The following is a 24,451-nucleotide window of genomic DNA, read 5'->3' on the forward strand; positions in this document are numbered from 1 at the left end:
CTTTTCATTCTTCTTCTTCTTCTTTTCATTCTTATTTTCATTCTTCTTCTTCTTTTCATTCTTCTCATTCTTCTTTTCATTCTTCTTCTTCTTCTTTTCATTCTTCTTCTCATTCTTCTTTTCATTCTTCTTCTCATTCTTCTTTTCATTCTTCTTCTTCTTCTTTTCATTCTTCTTCTTCTTCTTTTCATTCTTCTTTTCATTCTTCTTCTTCTTTTCATTCTTCTTCTTCTTCTTTTCATTCTTCTTTTTCTTCTTTTCATTCTTCTTTTCATTCTTCTTCTCATTCTTCTTTTCATTCTTCTTCTTCTTCTTTTCATTCTTCTTCTTTTCATTCTTCTTCTTCTTCTTTTCATTCTTCTCATTCTTCTTTTCATTCTTCTTCTTCTTCTTTTCATTCTTTTCATTCTTCTTCTCATTCTTCTTTTCATTCTTCTTCTTCTTCTTTTCATTCTTCTTCTTCTTCTTTTCATTCTTCTTCTCATTCTTTTTTTCATTCTTCTTCTTCTTCTTTTCATTCTTCTTCTTCTTCTTTTCATTCTTCTTCTTCTTTTCATTCTTCTTCTTCTTCTTCTTTTCATTCTTCTCATTCTTCTTTTCATTCTTCTTCTTCTTCTTCTTTTCATTCTTCTTCTTTTCATTCTTCTCATTCTTCTTCTTCTTCTTTTCATTCTTCTTTTCATTCTTCTTCTCATTCTTCTTCTTCTTTTCATTATTCTTCTTCTTCTTTTCATTCTTCTTCTTTTCATTCTTCTTTTCCTTATTCTTCTTCTTTTCATTCTTCTTCTTCTTCTTTTCATTCTTCTTCTTCTTCTTCTTCGTCGTGCCCCGTGACTGCCCAAATGAGTGAAGTGTGCGGTGATTCTAAGATCGACGGCACTCATCTGCATGTCATACTGACTGACAGTATTATTTCTCTTCCCCAGCAGACTCCAAGGGCATTTAAATTAAAGGTACAGTGTTCTGCACTAATATAAAGGCTCTCTGAAGCCTAGAAACCCTTTTAATAAGTTAAATTCGCAGCGAATAAATTCGCATCGAATCGAATTTCTTCCGCAAATTCGGCGAATCAGCCGAATCAAATTTTTGAATAATTCGCTCATCTCTATATACAATGGCCGGATGGGAAGTGGTTAATGAAATAAACAACAGGTGCACTAGATTGGCAACAAAGAGACAACCCTCAAAACTGGAATAGTTTTACAGGTGGAGGGCACTGACATTTTTTTCCCTACTCATGTTTTCTGACTGTTTTTCACTAATTTTGCATTTGGCTAGGGTCAGTGTCACTACTTGTAGCATGCGGCGATACCTGGACCCTACAGAGGTTGCACAGGCAGTCCACCTCCTCCAGGATGGCACATCAATATGTGCCACTGCCAGAAGGTTTGCTGTGCTTCCCAGCACAGTCTCAAGAGCATGGAGGAGATTCCAGGAGACAAGCAGTTACTCTAGGAGAGCTGGACAGGGCCGTAGAAGGTCCTTAACTCATCAGCAGGACCGGTATCTGCTCCTTTGTACAAGGAGGAACAGGATGAGCACTGCCAGAGCCCTACAAAATTACCTCCAGCAGGCCACTGGTGTGAATGCCTCTGACCAAACAATCAAAAACAGACTACATGAAGGTGGCCTGAGGGCCCGATGTCCTCTAGTGGGCGCTGTGATCACTGCCTGGTGCCATAGAGCTTGATTGGCATTTGCCAATGAACACCAGAACTGGCAGGTCTGCCACTGGCACCCTGAATTTTTCACAGATGAGAGTAGGTTCATCCTGAGCACATGTGACAGACGTGAAAGGGTGTGGAGGAGCCATGAAGAACGTTATGCTGCCTTTAACATTGTTCAGCATGACCGTTTTGGTGGTGGGTCAGTAATGTTCTGGGGGGAGGGGGCATATCCATGGAGGAATGCACAGACCTCTACAGGCTAGACAATGGCACCCTGACTGCCATTAGGCATCAGGATGAAATCCTTGGACCCACTGTCAGACCCTATGCTGGTGAAGTGGGTCCTGGGTTCCTCCTGGTGCACAACAATGCCCAGCCTCATGTGGTGAGAGTAGGCAGGCAGTTCCTTGAGGAAGAAGGAATTTATACCATTGAATGGCCTCCACGCTACCTGACCTAAATCCAATAGAACACCTCTTGGATATCATGTTTCGGTCCATCTAACGCCATCGGGTTGCACCTCAGACTGTCCAGGAGCTCAGTGATGCCCTGGTCCAGATCTGGGAGAAAATACCCTGATACACCATCTGTCATCTCAATAGGAGAATGCCCCAACATTGTCAGGCATGCATACAAGCACGTGGGGGACATACAAACTACTGAGTACTATTTTGAGTTGCTGCAATTAAATTTCAGCAAAATGGAGTAGCCTGCCGCATCATATTTTCAGGATGTCTTTGAATTCAGTTCTCTGTAGGTTGATAGTTTTCATTTCCATCAAACGATGGGGCATCCTTTAGTTCCTAACGTATTACCCAGTCCATATCAGTATAGATATCCAGCATGTTATTTTTCCCCATTGAGATCTGATATGTTTTCAAAGTGTTCCTTTAGTTTTTTTGAGCAGTGTACAAAACCATGTAACCTCCCCTTTAAAGTAGAACTAAAGGCAAAACTTTTTTTTCCATTTTGGATAGAGTAATGTAGAGTCAGTTTATTTTTTTTACCATCTGTGTCCCAATGGAGAGAAGATTGCCCTCATGGTGAGGCAATCCCAGAGTGTCACCAGAATCAGCAAACTAGTGTCCCCTTTGGGAGATTTCTCCTGTATTACTGTTCTGGTGAGAACCCAAGATTTGGAATTTTCTTTTACTTTCACTCGTGGTGATGAAGGTAAACAAGACAAATAGAGAGGGTGATTCTCCCTAAAGGGGGTACAGAGAGCAATAAAACCTGACAGGGGTTCTAATCCCTGTCCACTCCATCCAAAACTAAAAAAAAAGTTTGGACTTTAGGTATACTTTAACCTTTAATACTACCTATATTATCAGGGACTTTTATGTTAGATGAAGATGGCAGGGATAAATACATGCAAGTCATTGATAATGCTGGACCCCAGCACTGCTACAGGAGGCTACATTGTAATATTGTATGACACAGCTAATAATTAAAATATAATTAGAATGTATATAGCAGGAGCCATAGTTCCTCTTTATATATACTGCACATGCTTTGCTTCCTATTCAGTGCATCACAGTGACTGTGCTTCAGTGCTCCTGGACCTCAGGTATGCTCAACTTAAAATAATTACTTCTTTGGATCAGTAATCACTTCTACATACATACAAACCAAGATCCTATTGCATAACACATTTTAAAAATGTTTACAAACCACAAATGTAAGCAGCTGGTATTTAGTCAACATTATGTAAGCCATGAAAAGGCAAGAGTGCAGATCGTGCTTTGGTAAGAATACAGACTGTTAGTGGCAAGCACTAAGAACAATGCACTGGGAGGCTTCCAATAAGAAATCACTGCTGCAGGCATTGCAGTAAGGAATTTACCCCAATGAGGGCAGAGAAGCAGAAGTGTGCAGTGCTTACATGTCAAGCAAGCCATTTACAAGATATTCCTGCTGCAGCCAGTTTATGGAAAGAAGATTTCTATAATTCACACTGCTATAATTTTACGTATTTCCCTTCCGTACTTCGAGTCAGGTTGGAGTGGCAATAAGAAAAGTGCTTAGGGCCATGGTGTCCAACCTGTGGCCCAGGGGCCACATTCAGCCCTTTGGCACTTTTTGTGTGGCCCTTTGAACCCCTGCAGACATTAATCTGTGTCTTCCTATTGCCCTGTTGGAAAAAAGATTTCTAGGAGTCTTATGTAACATGTCTCCAGTCAATGACTTTCTCCTGAAACATGTTCCCAGTCTCACACAAATGTTCTTGGTCTCTGACAGTCTCCTGCAGCCAGAACACAGTCTCTGGCCATCTCTTTTATCATGTCCTCAGTCTCTGGCTATCTCTTGTAATATCTCCTCAGTCTCTGGCCATCTTTTGAATCATGTCCTCAGTCCCTGGCCATCTTTTGAAACATGTTCTCAGTCTCTGGCCATCTTTTGAATCATGTCCTCTGTCTCTGGCCTTCTCTTGTATCATATCCACAGTCTCTGTCCATCTCTTCTATCATGTCTGCAGTCTCTGACCATCTCATTTATCATTATCATAGACTATGACTATATCCTGTTGTATGTCTGCTGTCTTTGACACAGAATATTTACCGATCTCTATATGCGGCCTTTGGTGATGTTAGGCTGCACTTGAGGCCCCTCATATCAAGCAATTTCATTACTGGCTTAAGAGACTTGGAGGCAGAGCTTTTGCCTAATATAGGCAAAATGTGTCAACTAAATGTGACTTCGCAGATCCCATTCTCTCATTTGCCATTTCACAGAACAAAACCTTTACTTGGGCTTGTTTAAGTGCTGAGAACCACACCAGCAATTATCTATTAACCTGTCATTGACTGCTGTTTGTTCAGGCCATGCACAGTAAAATATATGTAGACCAGCAACAAATAACTATTAGATGTATATGTTGCTGTAGTTTTCAGAGTACATATAGAAGCTCAAGACCAATGCCTTGTAACTAACTGTTCTTGTACCCAGTTATGTACCCTGGAAAGGGGCCACAAAGGCGGTTGCCCTGGGTGTAAAAATCTTAGGGGCGCAAAAGAAACAACAATAAATAAACAAATAGCACATCCTCGGAGGGCTCCATAGGGGCACTGATGTTACCTGCCATTGGTGTGCTCTTACTCACATTGGGTTGCAGCCAATGGAGTGCCATGTCTAGGAGTGTCTGAGTCTGAGCTAACAAGGAGCAAAGCTGGGAAGGCACACAGTGCAGACGGCATGTAGTTTGCAAACAGCTGGCAAACAGTGTGCCACCACATATGTTAGTTACCTCTTGGACCTTTGTAAGGCCACCACGGGCTCCAACTACCCCATTACTCCCCAGTACCCTGACTGGGGGATACCATGGACTGGATTTAGAGTCTGCAGTTCTTTCTTCTGGCTCCTCACCCTGGATCACATACCTTATGGGCCCCACAGAGACAACTGGTGCCACACTACCTGCCCATCAGGATATCAACTCCCTGAATTATAATGTAGTATATGTGATGTTACACTAAGGTTTTTTATTAGGAAAAAGCAGCACTGCACTAATTTAAATATTTATTTATATACACACACACACACACACACACATATACACACACACTCAATGGCCACTTTATTAGGTTCACCTGTTCAATTGCTTGGTAACACAAATTGCTAAACGGCCAATCACATGGCAGTGACTCAATGCATTTAGCCATCTAGACCTGGTGAAGACGACTTGCTGAAGTTCATATCGAGCATCAGAATGGAGAAGAAAGGGGATTTAAGTGACTTTGAACATGTGGCATGCTTGTTCGGTGCCAGACAGGCTGGTCTGAGTATTTCCAAAACTCCTGATCTACTAGGATTTTCACACACAACCATCTCTGAGATTTACAGAGAATGATCCAAAAAAGAGAAAATATCCAGTGAGCTGCAGTTGTGTGGATAAAAATGCCTTGATGATGTAAGAGGAGAATAGGCAGACTGGATTGAGATGATAGAAAGGCAATTTTAATCAAATAACTAAAAAAAACAACATGAAAGCATGGATTCATCCTGCCTTGCATCAATGATTCAAGCTGATAATTTCTTGGCATTCGCAAGGTGTACCTAATAAAATATATATATATATATATATATATATATATATATACACACAGTGAGGAACAGAAGTATTTGAACACCCTGCGATTTTGCAAGTTCTCCCACTTGGAAATCATGGATGGGTCTGAAATTCACATTGTAGGTGCATTCCCACTCTGAGAGACAGAAATCGCAGGGTGTTCAAATACTTCTGTTCCTCACTGTATATACAGTTGCAAGAAAAAGTATGTGAACCCCTTGGGATTACGTGGAGTTTTGCATGAATTGGGCATGAAATGTGCTATGAACGTCATCTAAGTCACAACAATAGAAGAACACAGTCTGCTGAACATAATACTACACAAATATTAGATGTTGCCATGGTTTAATCGCACATAACATGTAAACATTCACAGTGCAGGGAGGAAAAAGTATGTGAACCTTTGGACTTAATAACTGGTTGACCCTCCTTTGGCAGCAATAACCTCAACCAAACGTTTCCTGTAGTTGCAGATCAGACCTGCACAACGATCTGGAGTAATTTTGGACCACTCCTCTTCACAAAACTGTTTCAGTGTAGCAATATTCTTGGGGTGTCTGGTGTGAATCGCTCTCTTAAGGTCATGCCACAGCATTTCAATCGGGTTGAGGTCAGGACTCTGACTGGGCCACTCCAGAAGGCGTATTCTCTGCTGTTGCCGCCATTGATTTGTTGAATTACTTGTATGCTTTGGGTCATTGTCCTGTTGCATCACCCATCCTCTGCGGAGCTTCAGTTTGCGGACAGATGGTCGTACGTTTTCCTGCAAAATGTCTTGATAAACTCTGGAATTCATTTTCCCATCAATGACAACAATCCGTCCAGGCCCTGAGGCAGCAAAGCAGCCCCAAACCATGATGCTCCCTCCGCCATGTTTTACAGTGGGGATGAGGTTTTGATGTTGGTGTGCTGTGCCTTTTTTTCTCCACACATTGTGTTGTGTGTTCTTCCCATACAACTCAATCTTGGTTTCATCTGTCCACAGTATATTTTGCCAGTAGTGCTGTGGAACATCCAGGTCCCACATACTTTTTCCTCCCTGCACTGTGAATGTTTACATGTTATGTGCAATTAAACCATGGCAACATCTAATGTTTGTGTAGTATTATGTTCAGCAGACTGTGTTCTTCTATTGTGACTTAGATGACGTTCAGAGCACATTTTATGCCCAATTCATGCAAAACTCCATGTAATCCCAAGGGGTTCACATACTTTTTCTTGCAACTATATATATATATATATATATATATATATATATATATATATATATATTTATTTATTTTTTTTCTGGTGAAAAAGGACTCAGGGAGTACTAATGGTTTATGGGTTAGGGGGCACAATACTTACCTTACCCTGGATGCTGGCAGCCCCAGCTATGCCACTGCTTGTACCAGATCACCATAAAGTGGCTGAGTATTGGGCTATTTTTGTAACCCTCAATAAGCATATGTTCGTAGACAAATAATCTTGGGGAACACACTTCTCCATTAGAATGCAGCAAAACTCTTGAATTTTGCTCCATGATAATGCATGCCATATAGAAATCCCATTCTTTTCTAAATAACAAAATGCAGGTTAGTGTGAAAGAAAAAAAAAGACAACTCTATGGGCCTATTTACACCTACACATGTGCATTACCTGCACAACATGCAAAGGCAGGCAAGCTCACTGATGAGGTTAACTTGGTGCTCTCTCCTCCAATCACAATGCCGAATTTGTTAGCACCGTAGATCAAGCAGGTTTACTGTGACTCTAATCCCCCCCAGGGGATTACAGGGGACTAGCACATAAAGTGAGGTACTATGCATTACTATTCTACATTATACTAAACACATCTTTACATTCTGGAGCATTTTTTCCCCTGTGCTTTTTCCTTCAAAATGAATGGAAAAACAAACTCGAAAGGCAACACCCATTACTGTGTGTTCTAATGCGCACTGAATGTCAACGCATGACAGCTTCTTGTGCTTATGTGTACAAAGTGCATATTGACACGTTTACACTAAGTTTAATGGAAAATGCATTAAGTAAAAATGCAAAAGGTAAGTTTTCAGCCTTATGGGAAATCTGTACTAAACTAAAGACAGTGATTGTTAATCTCTTTATGAAAATGATAAGGGCTTGGCTGACTCTGCGTTTATAACTTTTACTTGCTGAAGAGGAACAAGCAAACATGGAATTATACCAACAACAAAAAAACACTGACAGGTTGAATTTTTATGATAGAAGAGACCCTGCTTTTCTCTGCCTGTCAGTGTTAATGTACACTGAGCCGTGTATGTGCAGCTCAGCGTACATTTACAGCACCTCCCTGCTGTGAACATGTGACTCCCGTACGCACACAATTAGGCTTACCAGTTCACATAACTCAGTAACAACATTTTACTTCACATATTTGTGATTTAGAGAAACATTTTTAAAAAGTTTTCATTCTGCAAAGCAGAGACTGTCCACTTTCAAAAGAACTGCAAGTGCAGTAATAATAAAAGCGCTGAGCAAACTGTTGGCGCTATATAAATCACTTAGAGCCCTCCAGCACTGAGCTGTCACCTAATCTATTGCTTGCATCTTCACCCAGACATTGGATTCTCCCGGTGTTTGAAAGGCTGGGCTGCGATGTCACTTTTGTGTATGCACACAGGAGTCACTATAGCAGCATTGCGCCCTCTGCATTCACGGTACAGTGTGGCCAGAATGCAGAGTGTACTGTGCCTGCACAGGTGATGTTATCAGTTTCAGAGGATATGAATATCTACTAATAGCACTAGCAGAGATTTACAGTACCTACAGGTAAGACTTATTATAAGCTTACCGGTAGGTACTAGTATAAAAACAGAGCTTAATACTCCTTTAAACATTTTTTAGGAGCTAGGGAGGCAAACAATGAAGATATATATAGGTGGCACTGGACCCAGAATTATGCAGGCACCTATAGATGGGAGATCAATCAGCAATAGCTTAAGGAACCCTCAGCAATCTCAAGAGTGTACCACAGAACCCTGGTTGAGAACGGCTGGTTTAATGCATAGACCACTATAAAAATGTACTATTTAACCACCAACATGTTAAACTACACTACACATTTTATCAGCAAAATAATGACATTTGTAATTTTGAAAAAACAATGTAAGGGAAAAGGATTGATGAAAAACAAGATTTGGCACATTTATTCTTTACTGTCCACATACATTGGGGTATTGCAGGAGTTCTTTGTCTATGTACTTTCTACTAAAGATGTCCCACTGACTCATTTCAGAAAGATGGGAAGTATGATAATGTTGTGTCTTTATGATATACCCACAGACAGCTGCAAAATGTTACTTTAGCTGAGGGTCCTAAATATAAATTGTGGATGAAGTTAAAAATGTAGGACAAAAGTCAAGAATATCAATCAGAGTAATCAGAGGTGATATAAGGAGAAACGTGGAGACCTTGGCTGTGCCTATCAACAAGCATAATTTGAACACTTCCCACGTCTGATGGTATAATCCATGTATTGTTAACAAACGATGCTTTCTGACAGCCATCCTTTGCATTATTATCAAAAACCAAAATGGCTTAGTGAAACACTATTGCTGCAGACCAGCTTGCCTGGGCCATAGACTGTACATTTTAAAAAGACCCTTTCATGTAGCACTCCGAATTATTATACATACTACAGATAACCAACTTTACACACAACATAAATCTGTGTAAATTCGCACAGAACAGTCTGGTCTGGATCTCCGGTCTGCATGTATACTTTTCTTCAACAGTAAGATGCTGAATGCTATGAAAAATAAATACAGATATCATAAATGTATTAACTAAAGACTTTCGTTTTTCCAGACCAGAGCAAGGTTTTCTTCTCAAATTGTTTCCATCAGTCAGCAATCTTTCTTGGTGTCTTGAAATCTCCCTACCCTACCCTGATGTTTTATGTTGGGAAAAAACATTTTCTGCTCCAGAGGGATCTGGGTTTTTACACAGCTCCTGGAAGCTGTGGTTTCAGGCACATTTTTACTCCTCCGCTAGGCAGAACAAAGCAGAACAAGGGATTGTTAATCAGGAAGCTGTATGTTTGCTATGACTGGGGATGTGGGTGCAAGAGAGAAGCTCTTCACTGTTAACCAAAGCCAGTATTTAAAGCGATTCTAAAGGTTCATTATTTTAGGGGGTGGAATAACAAACATGTCTATACTTACCTGCTGTGTGCCAATGGCTCCCACCTGCTGTCTCAACCAATGAGGAGGCAGAGACCTGGGACAGCCGAGGCTATAGTGCACATCGCTGGATCATAATGAGGCTCAGGTAAATATTGACAGGGCTGGGGGCACTGCTGCACAGAGAAGGTTTTTTTTACCTTTATGCATAGGATGCAAGAAGGTAAAAAACCACGAGCCTTTACAACCACTTTAATATCAGAGTACCCTAGGCTTTACAGTAAGTATAAGTAATATAAAGCAGAAATTAGCTTAAAAGAAAGAAAAAGATCTGATTTCTAATGTAATTTTTCAAATTACTGATCTTTTTTCAATATTATTAAAAGAAGTTATATGTATTCATTTGTTGCTTTTTGGCTGGCATGAATTGCTCAGCAGTTTTTAAAAATACTATGGTGGACATAAATCAAGTAAATTAGTGACACAATTAGATACATACCAGGCTGCCCCTCATTCAGCAAAGTTCCTGCAACAGGTGTAAAGACCCACCTTTGTCAGAAAAAATAATAAAGGCACATATTTGTCCTGGAAAAAAATGTGCATTCATTATTTTTTTTTCACAGAAGCCTACATTGCATTGCACCCAGGATCAGTGGATTGTGCAGACATGTCCTCCAGTTTTCTGCCCGTACCTCTGTATAGGCTGTCAGTTTCAAAGCTGCAGGGCTTGTGAATGAACTATGAGGGTGCTCATCAGAGCTCTCGTAGTTCACTGAGAAATACAAGCTGCCTGCCTCAGCTCCTGTGAATAAATGATGCAGCTGTGTGGAAGGAACTCTTGCCCACTGTCTCAGAGAGTGGGGCTCTGACAGAAAGAGGAGGATGAATAGGAGCATGTTACACGTTATACCCTAAATATATGTGTAACATGCTCCTGAAGGTGAACCTATCCTTTAAAGTGTATTTGCAACCCCAGCACTCAAGATTTATCATTGTAGATGAGTCACATTTTCACTCTAAACAAACCCATATTTAGGAAGTGGTCAAAGGGAGATTTTATTCCGTCACAGTTCTACTTCAAAGCGGCTGAAGTAGGAATTCATGAATCAGAATGTAACCTTATATTAACCTAATATGTCACACAGTCTGTTGTCTGTTTAGCAATGCCTTGAATAACTGACAAAGGTCCACTTATGACTCCTAAAATAAAAAAGCTAAAGTGGAAGAAAAGCCCAACACTAACTAGTCTTGTTAAAAACTTGATAAAAAATAATGTTATTTGGTAAGGAATATACATTCCACATTAATAATTATGCTACCAAACTTAGTGTGTGCTGTAAATTTCCTCCAGAATTGCTCCTGTTTATTCTTGCTGGAGGCTGCCATTTTGCTGAAGCCCTGAGTCCTGTGCAGCAGTAAACCTTTAGGCTGTCAGCAGATTGGCCTCTAGTGGCTCTGATTTTAGGCACAGTGCCAAAAAACTGAACATGAGCAGAGCATAGCAAAGCTATACCTGCAAAAAGGAGCTAGCCTGACTCTCTCTCCTCTCCTCTACAGCCACCACTCACTGCACCTGAACCAGACCGCACTGCTCAGAAATCGGACAGGACTCTTTTCCAGCCTGGGTTCACACTGATGCTGTGCGTCAGATCGCATGTGATTCGCACTGGATCATGTGACCGGACCAGAGTGGAATAAAAAAGAGGTAAGTACACAAATCTTTTATACAGAGCGTATGCAGGATAGGTAGGAAGAGGCAGGAGGGAATGTTTTTAGTAGCAGTTAGTGTTAGGTTTCTCTTCAACTTTAAAGTTGAATAGTTTTGTGTTAATCAACTAAAAATGTATGTTGAAGTTATTAAAGTCAAACTTAAATCTAAAGGTAAAAACCTCTGTCAGGGTTTTTGTTGTCCCTAACTCCCTGTACCAAGAAATCTCCCCAGCAAGGACATAGACATCAACAAAGATCTGATGTGTTCTAACCATTCCAACTAACAACTTTAAGTCAAAGGTTTTTCCAAAACATAAAAAAAAGCTTGAAGTGTAACAAGGCAGACATAAAATGAGTTTGCACTATATGACCCAGCTTTTGCTACAATGGCAGTGTTGATCTGGACCCTTGTGTACCAGAACAACTCCATTTCCTGATATTATAAATATTGTTTAATAAAAACAAACATGCAAAGCATACAGCTATTTTTTCACCAGACAGCTTCTGAAATCTAACCAAACACTTCATACAATATCACACCATAAATTTGCTATGACCTGCCACCATTGGCTGTCTGAAGCAGAATCAGATAGTCCATGAACCACTGCACTCACAATAGTTAACTAACAGGAATGATGGAAAACAATGTGAAGAATACAGTGACAATGGAGGATCTTAGCAGAAACCAGTGGACAGAAACTCCGTAACAAGATTACAATTCTGGTCATTTTTGATCAATACAAGAAGGCTGCAAGTGCAACTTGGCTGTCCACATTAATACTGCAGATCACAGCGTACAGCGAATGGTTCAAGGCAGTTTAAAAAGCTATCCAGCAGAGGGGAAAGCTGGAGCTCAGAGGCATGCTGAGCTCATCACACTGCACAAGAGAAAATGAAAGTGTTACTAAACCCATGACCTCTGCATTCACTATATCTGGTCTCCCACAGTACACAGAACATGGAAATGCAATTAGTTTAGTAAATATAAACTACTAAATACCTTTTCTCATCAGCAGTTAGAGCAGTCTTGTGACTTCTATCAGGGTCCAGCTGAACACATGTAAAAACGTATAGGAGGAGTTTTCATTCTACTCTAGGAAGATGCAGGACGCCTGACCTCTGTCTGGACTGTACTGATTGGCCTTGTGCTGATCACATGCACTTTCCCAAGAAAAAAAGTCTCTAGAAATACACACCAAACCAAGCATGTGCAGAGTGACTCCACACAATATGTTTTATCCAGAGATAAGAAGGGGAGGATCAGAGAAGTCAGGATCAAACAGCATTTTTACACAATGCAGAGGATTAACCCCTTAGGTTCCACAGTGAGTATAACAAGCATATTTTACTGCGTATACAGACACATTTTCCTGTTGTGGGTTTAGTAACACGTTAACCATTCATTTTAAATTATCTGTAAAAGGTAAGTGCTCGGTCTCATAATTAAAACAATGTGCTTAAATAGGCATGCATCAGAAAGTGAAACAGAAAAATGCATAAGAGTATTGTATGTGCAAACTAGATTAAAAGAAGTGCTAAGACACCCACACCATAAAACGCCTTTGGAATCTTTATAAAGATCAAGCAACACTCATATTATTCTTAGTGACAAGAATGGATGATGCAGTTAATCACCTCGGCTCTGTTGTCTGTTGACTATGCCTCCTAGTGTCCAACGTCGGTCCAAGCGCCTTAGATGAGCCTTGCGTCTCTTAGTTACTAACGGAGGAGATGAATGGAGACATGAGGGGACAAACAAAAGAAAAACACAATAGAACGATGTGAATAATAAAAAAAGAACACATTACATGAAAATGGTCAATATGCCAATATTAGTGACATGAGAGTTGTATTTTCACACTGGTATGGAGTGATGAATAGATGGTTTAAGAGGGAAAATGATCCTGGCTATATGGAAAAACCATTCCAAACATTATTTGACAACAGCCCATTTTTTTTTTCACAAATACATGGTTTGAGATGGTATAAGAATGTTATTACATGTATGCCCATCCTTGTTTTAGAGATAAAACACATCATGCATGACATAAAGTAATAATTAGGTCTATATTGAGTGAAATTTGGGAAGACTAATCGAACAAATGGCAAATATTGCCCAAATTTCTGCTAAAAAGTGTGACCAGCGACCAAAAGCAAATTCCTATTTTTTGCTGTAACACAAAATAGTTAAATAAAAAAAATCAGGAAGAAAATACCCATCTCACCTGCCTGTGATGAGAGCTGCTATTAGCCAACACCTGGTTTGAATAATGGACAATAACAAGATTGTCATATAGGGGTTTATTTACTAAAGCTGGAGAGTCCAAAATCAGACTCCCTTCTGCATAGAAACCAATCAGCTTCCAGGTTTCATTGCCAAAGCTTCAACAAGCTTAGGTTAGAAGCTGATTGGTTTCTATGCAGAAGGGAGTCTGATTTTGGACTCTCCAGCTTTAGTAAATAAACCCCATTGTGTCTAGGGATATCTTTAAATCAAGTGAAACTGAAAAGCTGCATAGAGACAGAGGCAGTTCTGTTATTCTAGAAAGTAGTGGGCAGGAATAAGTGTCGCTAGCTGCTAATTTATGAACTACAGGCTTGTGAATTGGCAGTGACACTACTGATAGCCAGGCTCCCTGAAACACATTCTTATCCTACTGTAGTGAAGGTAGGTAGAGCCTATATTAGGGTGACAAAGCTTCTCTGAATGCAGGAACAATGCAACAGCACTTTCACCACGTGTACAACTGCACACTGAGGTGCAAATTAATATTCTTCCTTTATTAAAAAAGCCAGCAGGAACAGGTATTGCTAACACATTTCATTCTGGGCACAGAATCTTCTCAAAGAAAGTGCTGTGCCTAGTGTGAGATGCATAAGAATACATGTTCTTGATGGGTATTATAATAAGGAAATATTATTAGTTTGCATTTCTGTGTGCAATGGTATCACTGTACCACCAACAAGTGATTCCTATTAGCAATACCACTAATTACTTTCCAGTACCTGAGATGTAGCTATGGAATGTGGAGTCTGATCTCTCCTAAAACGGCATATTGCACATTTAGGTATTTGAGAATATTTGCTAGGGGTTGAAGGGAAAATTTACAAGTGATGCAGCACATATTGTTTTTTTGGTTGGTGTCTTTACTGCCACCAAAAATTAAATGGTACAAAAAATAGGTAGATATAATGGTGTTAAAAATTCATACAGATAATCAAACCTTTAAAGAGCCTACAAGTCACTCAGCTAAAGGCACTTCAGGTCCTTTCTTTTCCTAATGTATGAGGGGTCTTCAAAACGTTTCTGCAATTTTATATATATAATAGAGTTTTAAAAAAGTGCAGAAACTATTTGAAGAACCTTCGTAATTACACATTTTTCAATACCTATCTGCATAAAATAAGCCTTTGGCCACAGCAACATTTCTGACTTTCTTTCCTCTCAATACATTAATGAAACTAATGATATGTTTGTTTTCTAATTCAAAATAGTCATGGCACTACCATGAGCAGAATTTTCTACTACTGATTTCTTCCCACTCACTTCTGTAATATCAACAAATACTGAGTGCACGTGTGTGGTGTAATGGTGGTGGAACTGAAATTAATTACTGGTCTTTATCATAAACTGTAGTTACAGCTGGCTCCTGCTCTCTTCCTTGCACTACAGGAATATAAAGTGCAGGCCACCTAAAACTATATGAGTCTGGGTTGACAGGATATGGGCTCATATCATGACATTGGTTTTAGAAGCTTCTGAGATCATTCAAAATTCATTGACATTTGGATCTGACCTGCAGTTGACCTCCTTCTGAACTGATTTCTCCTTCAAGCAGAGGTTTGAATTCCCATTGACTTGTATGGGAACAAAAAACCAGCTTGATGTGAACAAAAGCACTGATCCAAAGGCCCTAACTAATTCTTTAGCCTTTTTTTTGTCAGACTTCTGTAAGTGAGGTTTTCAAATTTGCATACCCTTCTGCAGGCAAGGGGGTCTTGCCTTCGCTGTTGCATTTGAATTTCTTTTATATAATGGAGAGAGAAACAGTAGTGGAACAGAAGGAATGAAACTTCAAGGTGTACAGAAAGAGAAGGGGAAAATATGGTGGGTATATTTTACTGCTAGAGTTAACAATAACCAGTGGGTGACTAAGACCAGCAGACTCCATCAATATTCAATAAAAAAATTTAATTCTGGGCAAACTTTAAGGTAGATGGGTCAACCTCACATCATGCTGATCTACTATAAGGCTTTTGGCATGAACACTAAAACATAATATAAACATGTTTTAAAAACATTAACTTTGATTTTGTTAGCATTTTAATTTTTGTACTAGATTACTCTAACTTTTGAAACTGTAAACCTGAAAAGAGTTCACAAAACTGCTGAAGAGTTGATGGCTGACAGGATGGTCTAGATCCATTCACCTGCTCACAGGCACCCTTGTTCCCTCAAACTGTCACATATAAACATTTGGCTGTTACAGTTCTTGTGAATAAAGAGGAGAGGACAGACACTGCTGGCATTACATATTCATTTATGATGCATTTACAAATCAATCTGATTGACTCCTCTCCCAGACAGTGAGATTATCTTTAGGTTTCTGTAATCTCATCCCTATGGGTAGCTTTAGTATCTTTATCATTACCTTTTATTAGGGTAGATGATTGTAATTAGTATAAAACCAAACATACACAGTCAACTCTATGCTGCAGCATCCATGTAACACTGCAGTTGTACCACATTGGCTCAAAGACCAAGAGCTGAGAGTAATCAGCTGACCACTTACCAGTCAGTCCCCAGAGTGCAAGCAGTGGAGTCCAGTGACCTCCAATCAATGCACCATGCTCTACTACTCCAGTCTTCACCGGAGCTCTGGAAGGTGGAACCAATTGTCAAGTAGTCATCCAGTCGATTCAGACAATATTTTCCAGCTCCTTCCCAAACTTGCTGTGGCTCTGCTCTGTCAGCTGATAGCAAGCAATTACTTGCTATAAGCTGACTCTGGGTCACAGGAGAACATTAGTAAGTGGACTCCTGTGTCCAAAAAGAGAAGCACAGCTAAAAAAAAAAGTTTGGCTACACTTCTCTTTTTACAAAAAGGTAATTTGAGATTTCCTTTTGTTCATATATTTAAAAATCCCAGTTAAACCATCACAACTACATGCATGTATGGCCTTCTAGAAGTCATACTAAAGAGATGAGCAAAACTGACATTGTCCAGATGACATCTCTGTTCTGCTGAGTCACTGAAACAAGTCTGCCAAGAAATAAAACAAATGAAGACAGGCTGCAATTTTACTTTAGGCTAATACTGTAAATATGACAATACAATGTAAATTGTATAGTTTTAAGTAGGGATGCATGGATCCTGTTCCCGAAATTGGTGCAGACACCGGGTATTTTCACGAGTACTCGTGATAATGTTCCCGATACCCAAAACTGATACTTTGCGGTGCGATTTGTGTCAATACAAAATGTATGGACGCAAATTGCACTGTAAAGAACAGAGTGCGCTTTGAACAGGAATGCGGTACGATTCCTGTCCAAATTACATGCATTTTCCCCACTGCTCCTCTGTGAACCCAAGCTTGTCATAGCCTGAATTCACACAGTCCTATGCTGTCACAAAAGGAAAAGCCATTTCACAGGTCTGGGGATTTGAAATCCTTGCAGCTTTCTCCCCTCTCTGTGACAGTATGGGCTAGATGGCTTTTGATTGGTCAGCTCCATCATGGTCACTCGCCAATCAAAAATGGGTATCGGTGCATCCCTAGTTCTAAGCTCTGTTATACTATGAAAATAATATATTGCTATGTTCTAAAAATTGTACACACCACATATCCTTAAAAACACCAATATCAAAAACAGTTATCAAAAAAAAAAAAGACTTGGAATAATTAAGTCATTCAGTAACACAGCAGTATTGTGTATTTTGAGGTTGAGCTGTAAACGATTTAGTACTGCATATGCTAAATGATTTCAAAAGAACATATAACTCTCAAAGATCAAAGCTGGGAGGGGTAGAGTCAGTTGTACAGTTTAAACTGGTTTGCTCACAGCAGGTTTGCAACTATACATGAACACCCTGTAGTGTTTATCTATTGCTGAATGACTACCGCTGAGTGAACATTCAAAGTCTACTCTGCTGGCAATTGGTTGCAAGAAATAAAGACTGACTTGAACACGGGAAAGGCAATCAAAAGCAAATTCTAAAATGATACATAAAAGAAAACACTTACCGTCACCAGATTTAGATGTGTGGATTTCAGAATCATCTTTAGACCCACTCTGGCAGTCTAGATAGGTGGCAGGGACCCAGCCTTGCTCTTCTGCTGTGCTGACAAACCACCAACCTAAGATAGAAAATAAGATGCAGTGAAAATGATTATATATGGCTGCCTATCTATACAAGGATTGTAGCTTTAGGACAACCAAGTCATCATCAAAGCATAGTGCAAATAAAAAGTAAGCTGTACTTTAATACATTTCTTAAATTTCTTAAAGACTCTTGAATGCATTTTTCCAATGAAAGCCCCTTTGGCTTCATCAGAGCAAGTTTTCGTCAAATGAATTTATTTGCTTATATTTATCACGTTCAGTACTAAAAATTATTTTAATATTTTGAATCAAGTGTAATGGGACATGACAGCGACGCATAGGTCAAAAAAGGAAAAGTGCCATCCAATTTGATACGATAACTGTATCTAAATAATATCTCCGACTCACTTCGAATGAAAGTGTGGATTATAAACCTGAATATACTGGAACACAGAAAAAATGTCAGTTGACTAGTGCAAAACTGCCTAAAAAGTGGTTAATTGAAATTCTATGCGGAGTAATATCACTACAAAAGTGGATGCGATATTATTATTTATTCGATCACATAGATCGTGAAAAAGGTTGACATTGACAGGGTGAACATATTGCAAACATATTCAAATCAAAGAACTAAAATAAAGAACCGTTTGGCATCTTCAAAAACGGCTGTATGGGCAAAAATGATCCATATGAGGCAATAGATGATGTCATTACGTTGACACTTTTCGTCCGCCAATCATCGCATACTTCGTCAGAACTGTTCATGTAGGAACAGTTTAAGAAGAAAAAGACTTTACTAGGCCTTACAATATGGAACTTTACTGCAGATGAATACAGAAAGGAAATTCTATTGCCTCATATGGATCATTTTTACCCATACAGCCGTTTTTGAAGACGCCGAACGGTTCTTTATTTTAATTCTTTGATTTTAATATGATAGCAATATGTTCACCCTGTCAATGTCAACCCTTTTCACGATCTATGTGATCAAATAAATACAATATCACATCCACTTTTGTAGTGATATTACTCCGCATAGGATTTCAATTAACCACTTTTTAGGTGGTTTTGCACTAGTCAACTGCCATTTTTTATGTGTTCCAGTGACACATAGGGCCTTTCGGACCTGAAACGGTATACAGAACAAAGTCATATTTAGCTATCATCAGATTCTAACCTAATACATATTAAATACTAAAGTTTTTTGGTGAAGTTATCTTTACCACCAAACCTTTTTACAAACAAACCAAGGGACTTGAAAACTTCATAATCCTGTCTTCTCATTCTAAAAATACCAAGTTTATTGCCTGTTATGCTAACCTCTAGGATTCAATATTTTGCATCACCAACCTTTAACCTCCCTGGCGGTATGATTATTTCAGATTTTTGGTGCTAAAAGCGGTACCATTATTTTGCATGGAAATTTGGCGTTTTATATTGTAGGCCTGTAATTCTTAGGAATAACTCACTGAAATCTGTCCGAACAAGAGTCTAGTAAACATCCCGAGTAGGATACAACTTGAAACACGAAATCATAAATTATAATTTAATAAATAATCATAAAAAATAATAATATAATAATAATAAATTTAATTCAATAATATAATCAAACCAAAAACACTGAAATTTGAAATATAGCGCCAAGTTCGCACATCACTGAGCAAAGTCGCAAAATTGTTTTCAGTGTCTGATGACGAATTTCCCCACAAATCATTATCACTCAATTCTGCAAGTGGTTCTGATTTACTATCGCTATTCTCTAGCTGGTCTAAAACCGCTTTTGGCCTAAAGGGACACTTTTTGGACGCCATGGACGTTTCTCAGTTTCCAGGCAGAAAGAACAGTAAAAATGCAGGCAGGGCACAGGACAAAGCACTAGGGACAAAATGTATGTGAAATGGTTTGATACAGTAATGTTTTACTAGTGAATGTCACTTTTTGTCATTTTCAAATTTCCCGCCGTTCCGTCCCCGTACGTCCCAACGCTCGCAGGGGACGGAACCCAGAAGACAGATGCCGGCATCCGCCGGATTACATTGCCAGGGACACTGCAGGAGGGACATCGTGGGAGCGCAGGACAAGGTAAGTGATCGAGGGATCACGGAGCAGCGCCGCATGGTATTCCTGAGTGTAGCTCGGGGTTACCGCTTGTGGTACTGAAACTTTACCCCGAGCTACACTCGGGAATACCGCCAGGGAGGCTATCTGGAAAAAGTATGCATAGAAAGAGTGCTAACCTTTCTGATCCTGCATCAGTGTAACAACAAAGCAGCAAGCACATTCAGTGGGAGGTCAGCAATGTCAACCCCTAGATATCCTTTAGGAGAAGTTTACTTAACGCTAAACTCCAGGTCGAAATATGAGACATTAATTAATGCAGCTGTGTTAATAAATTATTGAATGTATTTTTTAAATGCAAGCGGTTTAATTGCCTGAATTGGGCCCTGTGTGACAGAGCTGTGTTATTCTCAGGACTATATAGACATAAAATATAAATCATTTGGCAGGTAAAACTGACTGCTTAGTTTTATATATTTACCAGCACAGCTTTAAGTATGGTGGCTATTACACTCAACCAAACCAGACCTTTAGAAGCTTAGTACAGCATCAGAATGTGACGTTTCATGTTTATTAGGGCTGAAACAACTAATCAACATAATCGAATATAGTCTGTTTTCATAATCGAATAGTTGGTCAGCCTATTAGCTGGCCTGAATACAGAATGCATGATTTGTTTACATATCAGAAAAAACAGTGCAGCACACATACAGCTCAGTACACCGTCCATACATGTCAGTATAAACAGTGCAGCCAGGGGCGGACTGACAACTCATGGGGCCCCCCGGGCAATAGGTGATCATGTGGTCCCTGTGTCCTTGGCCAAACTCAAAAAAGTCTATGAAAAAGGTACCAGTGGGATCTCATAGGGCCCCCTACTGACCCCGGGCCCTCGGGCAGTGCCTGAGTTTCCAAATGGTCAGTGCAGCACACATTCAGTTCATTTCACCATTTATGCATGTCAGTATACACAGTAAAGCATACATAGAGCTCAGTAATCCATTCATACATGTCAGAATACAACATGCAGCACACATACAGCTCAGTACACCATTCATACATGTCAGTATAAACAGTGCAGCACACATACAGCTCATTTCACCATTCATGCATGTCAGTATACACAGTAAAGCATACATAGAGCTCAGTACACCATTCATACATGTCAGAATACAACGTGTAGCACACATACAGCTCAGTACACCATCCATACATGTCAGTATAAACAGTGCAGCACACATACAGCTCAGTACACCATCCATACATGTCAGTATAATCAGTGCAGCACACATACAACTCATTTCACCATTCATACATGTCAGTAAGTGCCTGAGAACTAGTGAATGTGGGAGCAATGCCTCATGGGACATGTAGTCCTGGGTAGGAGAAGGAAGTGAGTGATTCTAAAGGCAGACATTTTTCTGCCTTGCTATAGGGGCACTCTATACTATACTTTGTGGCTTGATAAAGGGGTGCAAGACAGGAGGAACCAGTTCTAGTGGGGAACCCCAGAACAGGAAAATTGAGGCTGCTCTGTGTAAAATCATTGCACAGAGCAGGTACGGTGTGTATGACAAGTTTGTAGATAAAAATAAAATCAATTTACAATCACTTTAAGGGATCTCTGCAGGGAAGATCAGCATCTGAACTCAGAGAAGCTGGAGGCTGATAGACTGAAGGTAATATAAGGCATTACAGTTAAAGATAAAGTAAAAGTTTACCAGTATTGTGCATTATATTTAGAAATTATTATATCCATGAAAAAAGTCTCCACCCTTAGTACTACTTTAATAAAAAAGATTTATATCTCCCCTCCACCCTTCATATAGGGTCATACCCGGCAGTAGTTAAAGCAGTAGTAAACCACCCAAAAAATGTAAAAAAATTTCTCCTGCAAAATAATCTCATGCTAGTATGCATCGCATAGTAGCACATTATGAAAGACTTGCCTTAGAACGATGCCCCACAGCGGCGCGCTGTCACCAACAGGGCTTCCTTGCGGATTCGCGGGTTCTGGCTGCTTCATTGGCCGACCCACTATAACGTCACTCACACGCACAGGTATGCGGTTTCTTCAGAGCATATGCGACGTTGACATCATCGGCTGCAGAGAAACTGTTTAGGAGATATTCCGTGTATCTACAGGTAAGCTTTATTATAAGCTTACCTGTAGGTACAAGTGTCCAGTGGGAGTTAACTTCCACTTTAAAATACCCTGTATATCCTACCTGAGGGTATATTTATTATTATGTTTCACAATATAAATTAACCCCTTATAGTAGTAATTATCTGCTATTTTTGTACTATAAAGGGCTAATTTTTGTTTTTTTGAACCCATCAGGACAGATGATAAAGAATGCATACTGCTGCTACTAAATGTCTTATGCTGGCCATACACATATCCATTTTTGGCTGAGAATATTCAGATAACATTTTTTATACATTCGATGAATGTCATTTGAAATTTCACTTAAAATGAAATTTTTTTTATGGAACAATGTGTTTGTGTATGGCCAGCATACAGTAAGTGACAGCAGGTGCAGGTAGCGTGCATCAAGCTACCTGCCAAAGACAAGGGAGAATTATATTACAATCCTGTCTGAAAATCTGCAAAACAGCATTTTTGGTCTTTTTATTTTTTTCTTTAAATAAAAATTTTGATCTGATGATCTGTACATATTCAACCTCTAAAAGTATATATATCTCCTCCGTCTGTTATTCTCTGAGTGGATTGGACATTTTGTTCTCTAACCATAGGGCTGGTTACTTGTATTTACCACTGCACACAGATATTCAAGAATAAATTGTCCTTTTTTTGAACTTTACATAATAACTAAATTATACACCAAACTTTTTTTGAGGTTTCTATCCTATTAAATAAAGTGGTTGTAAAGGCTCATTCTATGCATGAAGGTAAAAAACTTCTCTGTGCAGCATCCCCCCAGCCCCCCCTAATGCTCACCTAAGCCCCCTCTTGATCCAGCGTTGTGCACTAGAGTCTCGAATATCCCAGGACTCCCTCTCCTCATTGACTGAGACACAAGTGGGAGCCATTGGCTCCCACTGCTGTCAAACACAGCCAGTGATCCAATGAAAAGAGAGTGGGGCTGGGACTGAGTTGCAGCTCTGTGTGTGAATGGACACACGGAGCAGCGGGTGCCCCCAAGCTTGCTGTGTGGGCACCCGACAGGAGGGAGGAGCCAAGAGAGCCTGCGGGGGACCTGAGAGAAGGATCTGGGCAGATCTGTGCAAAACAACTGCACACAGATAAGTATAGACATGTTTGTTACTTTTTCTTAAAAAAAATAAGCCTTTAGAATCACTTTAATGAAAACAATAATTGGCCAACTAATCGATTATAAAAAATAATCGTTAGTTGCAGCCCTAATGTTTATCCCAGTATATGTAAAGTATTTGTTTCAATCATCCAGAATCACTTTGGAAAAAACTAGCAAAGCAGGAAAGCCAGACTCAAGTTATTGAAAACAGATCTGCATTGCTAGTTCCTAATAATCAAACTATTAACAAACTGCTCGGCATTCATATGTAATTAGAAATTGGAAAAAAGACACAGGGAAACATTCAGCTGACTCTAATAACAGGGTCTTTATACTTCCTGATACATGAATGCAAGCAACGAAGAATGTTATGTATTATTTAGATCAAAATCAATCATTCAGGGTTCACTTCCAACGTCCACTCAATGAAAATTGCTCTGTTTATTGCAAACTGCTATGGTAAACAAAGAGCCACTAAGCTTAAAGCGGAGCTCCACCCAAAAGGGGAAGTTCCACTTCAAGCCTTTGTCCCCCGCTCTCCCCATTAAGGATTGGCACCTTTGGGGAGTCGGTACCCGAATTTGACAGTTACCCGCTCCCACTTCCGCTGCGATCACCTAGGCGACCGGAGGCTGTCCTCCCCCCCTCCCTCCCTGTAGTCTTCTGGGACAGGTCCCAGAAGACTACAGGGCAAATCACTAAGCACAGCGCTTCTCGCACATGCGCAGTGGGCACCCGGCTGTGAAGCCGCAAGCTGTCACAGTCGGGTGCCCACACCAAAGATGCCAGCTCCAGGGCGAGAAGACGGCCAGTGAAACCAGCGGTGGTGAAGACACTGCTGGACCGAGGGAAAGGTAAGTGTCTGTATTTTAAAAGTCAGCAGCTACAGTTTTTGACTTTTATTTATTTATTTTTTTAGGTGGAACTTTAAAGTGCATATTACCCCAACATTTCATATTCTTGATATGTGTCTGTGTTACCAAGTACTTGCATTAAAAGTATGCTGTTCTCTTTGCATTGCTTCCTTTGTGTGAAATATCCGGTGATCCTTCCAGTCCCCCTGCTTTCCTATTTCAACCTGACCATGCCTGGGCAAGGAAGCACATCCATCCCTGCATGATCATTCTTCTTGTTTGCATTCTACTTGGGGCCACAACCTGCCTGTACTCCAGTGGACAGACGTGCTGATGCACACCCCCTGCACA

The 24,451-nt window shown here is 39.9% G+C and overlaps 1 protein-coding gene across 5 annotated transcripts in view; it reads right to left on the reverse strand.

Moving 5' to 3' along the window:
- The window catches only part of SH3PXD2A (SH3 and PX domains 2A), a 433,998-nt gene that overhangs the window by 47,460 nt on the left and 362,087 nt on the right, over positions 1-24,451 (reverse strand). For 3 of the 5 annotated variants that reach the window (XM_089690260.1, XM_089690259.1, XM_089690263.1), the window contains 2 exons: positions 17,832-17,945; positions 13,221-13,304 (listed from right to left, as the gene is read on the reverse strand). In XM_089690260.1, the coding sequence (XP_089546386.1) occupies positions 13,221-13,304; positions 17,832-17,945 (198 nt within the window). The remainder of the gene's footprint in view (positions 1-13,220; positions 13,305-17,831; positions 17,946-24,451) is intronic. The other 2 variants (XM_089690261.1, XM_089690262.1) reach the window with 1 other exon arrangement.

Source organism: Staurois parvus, unplaced genomic scaffold (assembly GCF_062004578.1).
Source record: "Staurois parvus isolate SC_StPar_1 unplaced genomic scaffold, SC_StPar_1.0 ptg000525l, whole genome shotgun sequence".
In the NCBI taxonomy this organism is placed as follows: Eukaryota; Metazoa; Chordata; class Amphibia; order Anura; family Ranidae; genus Staurois; species Staurois parvus.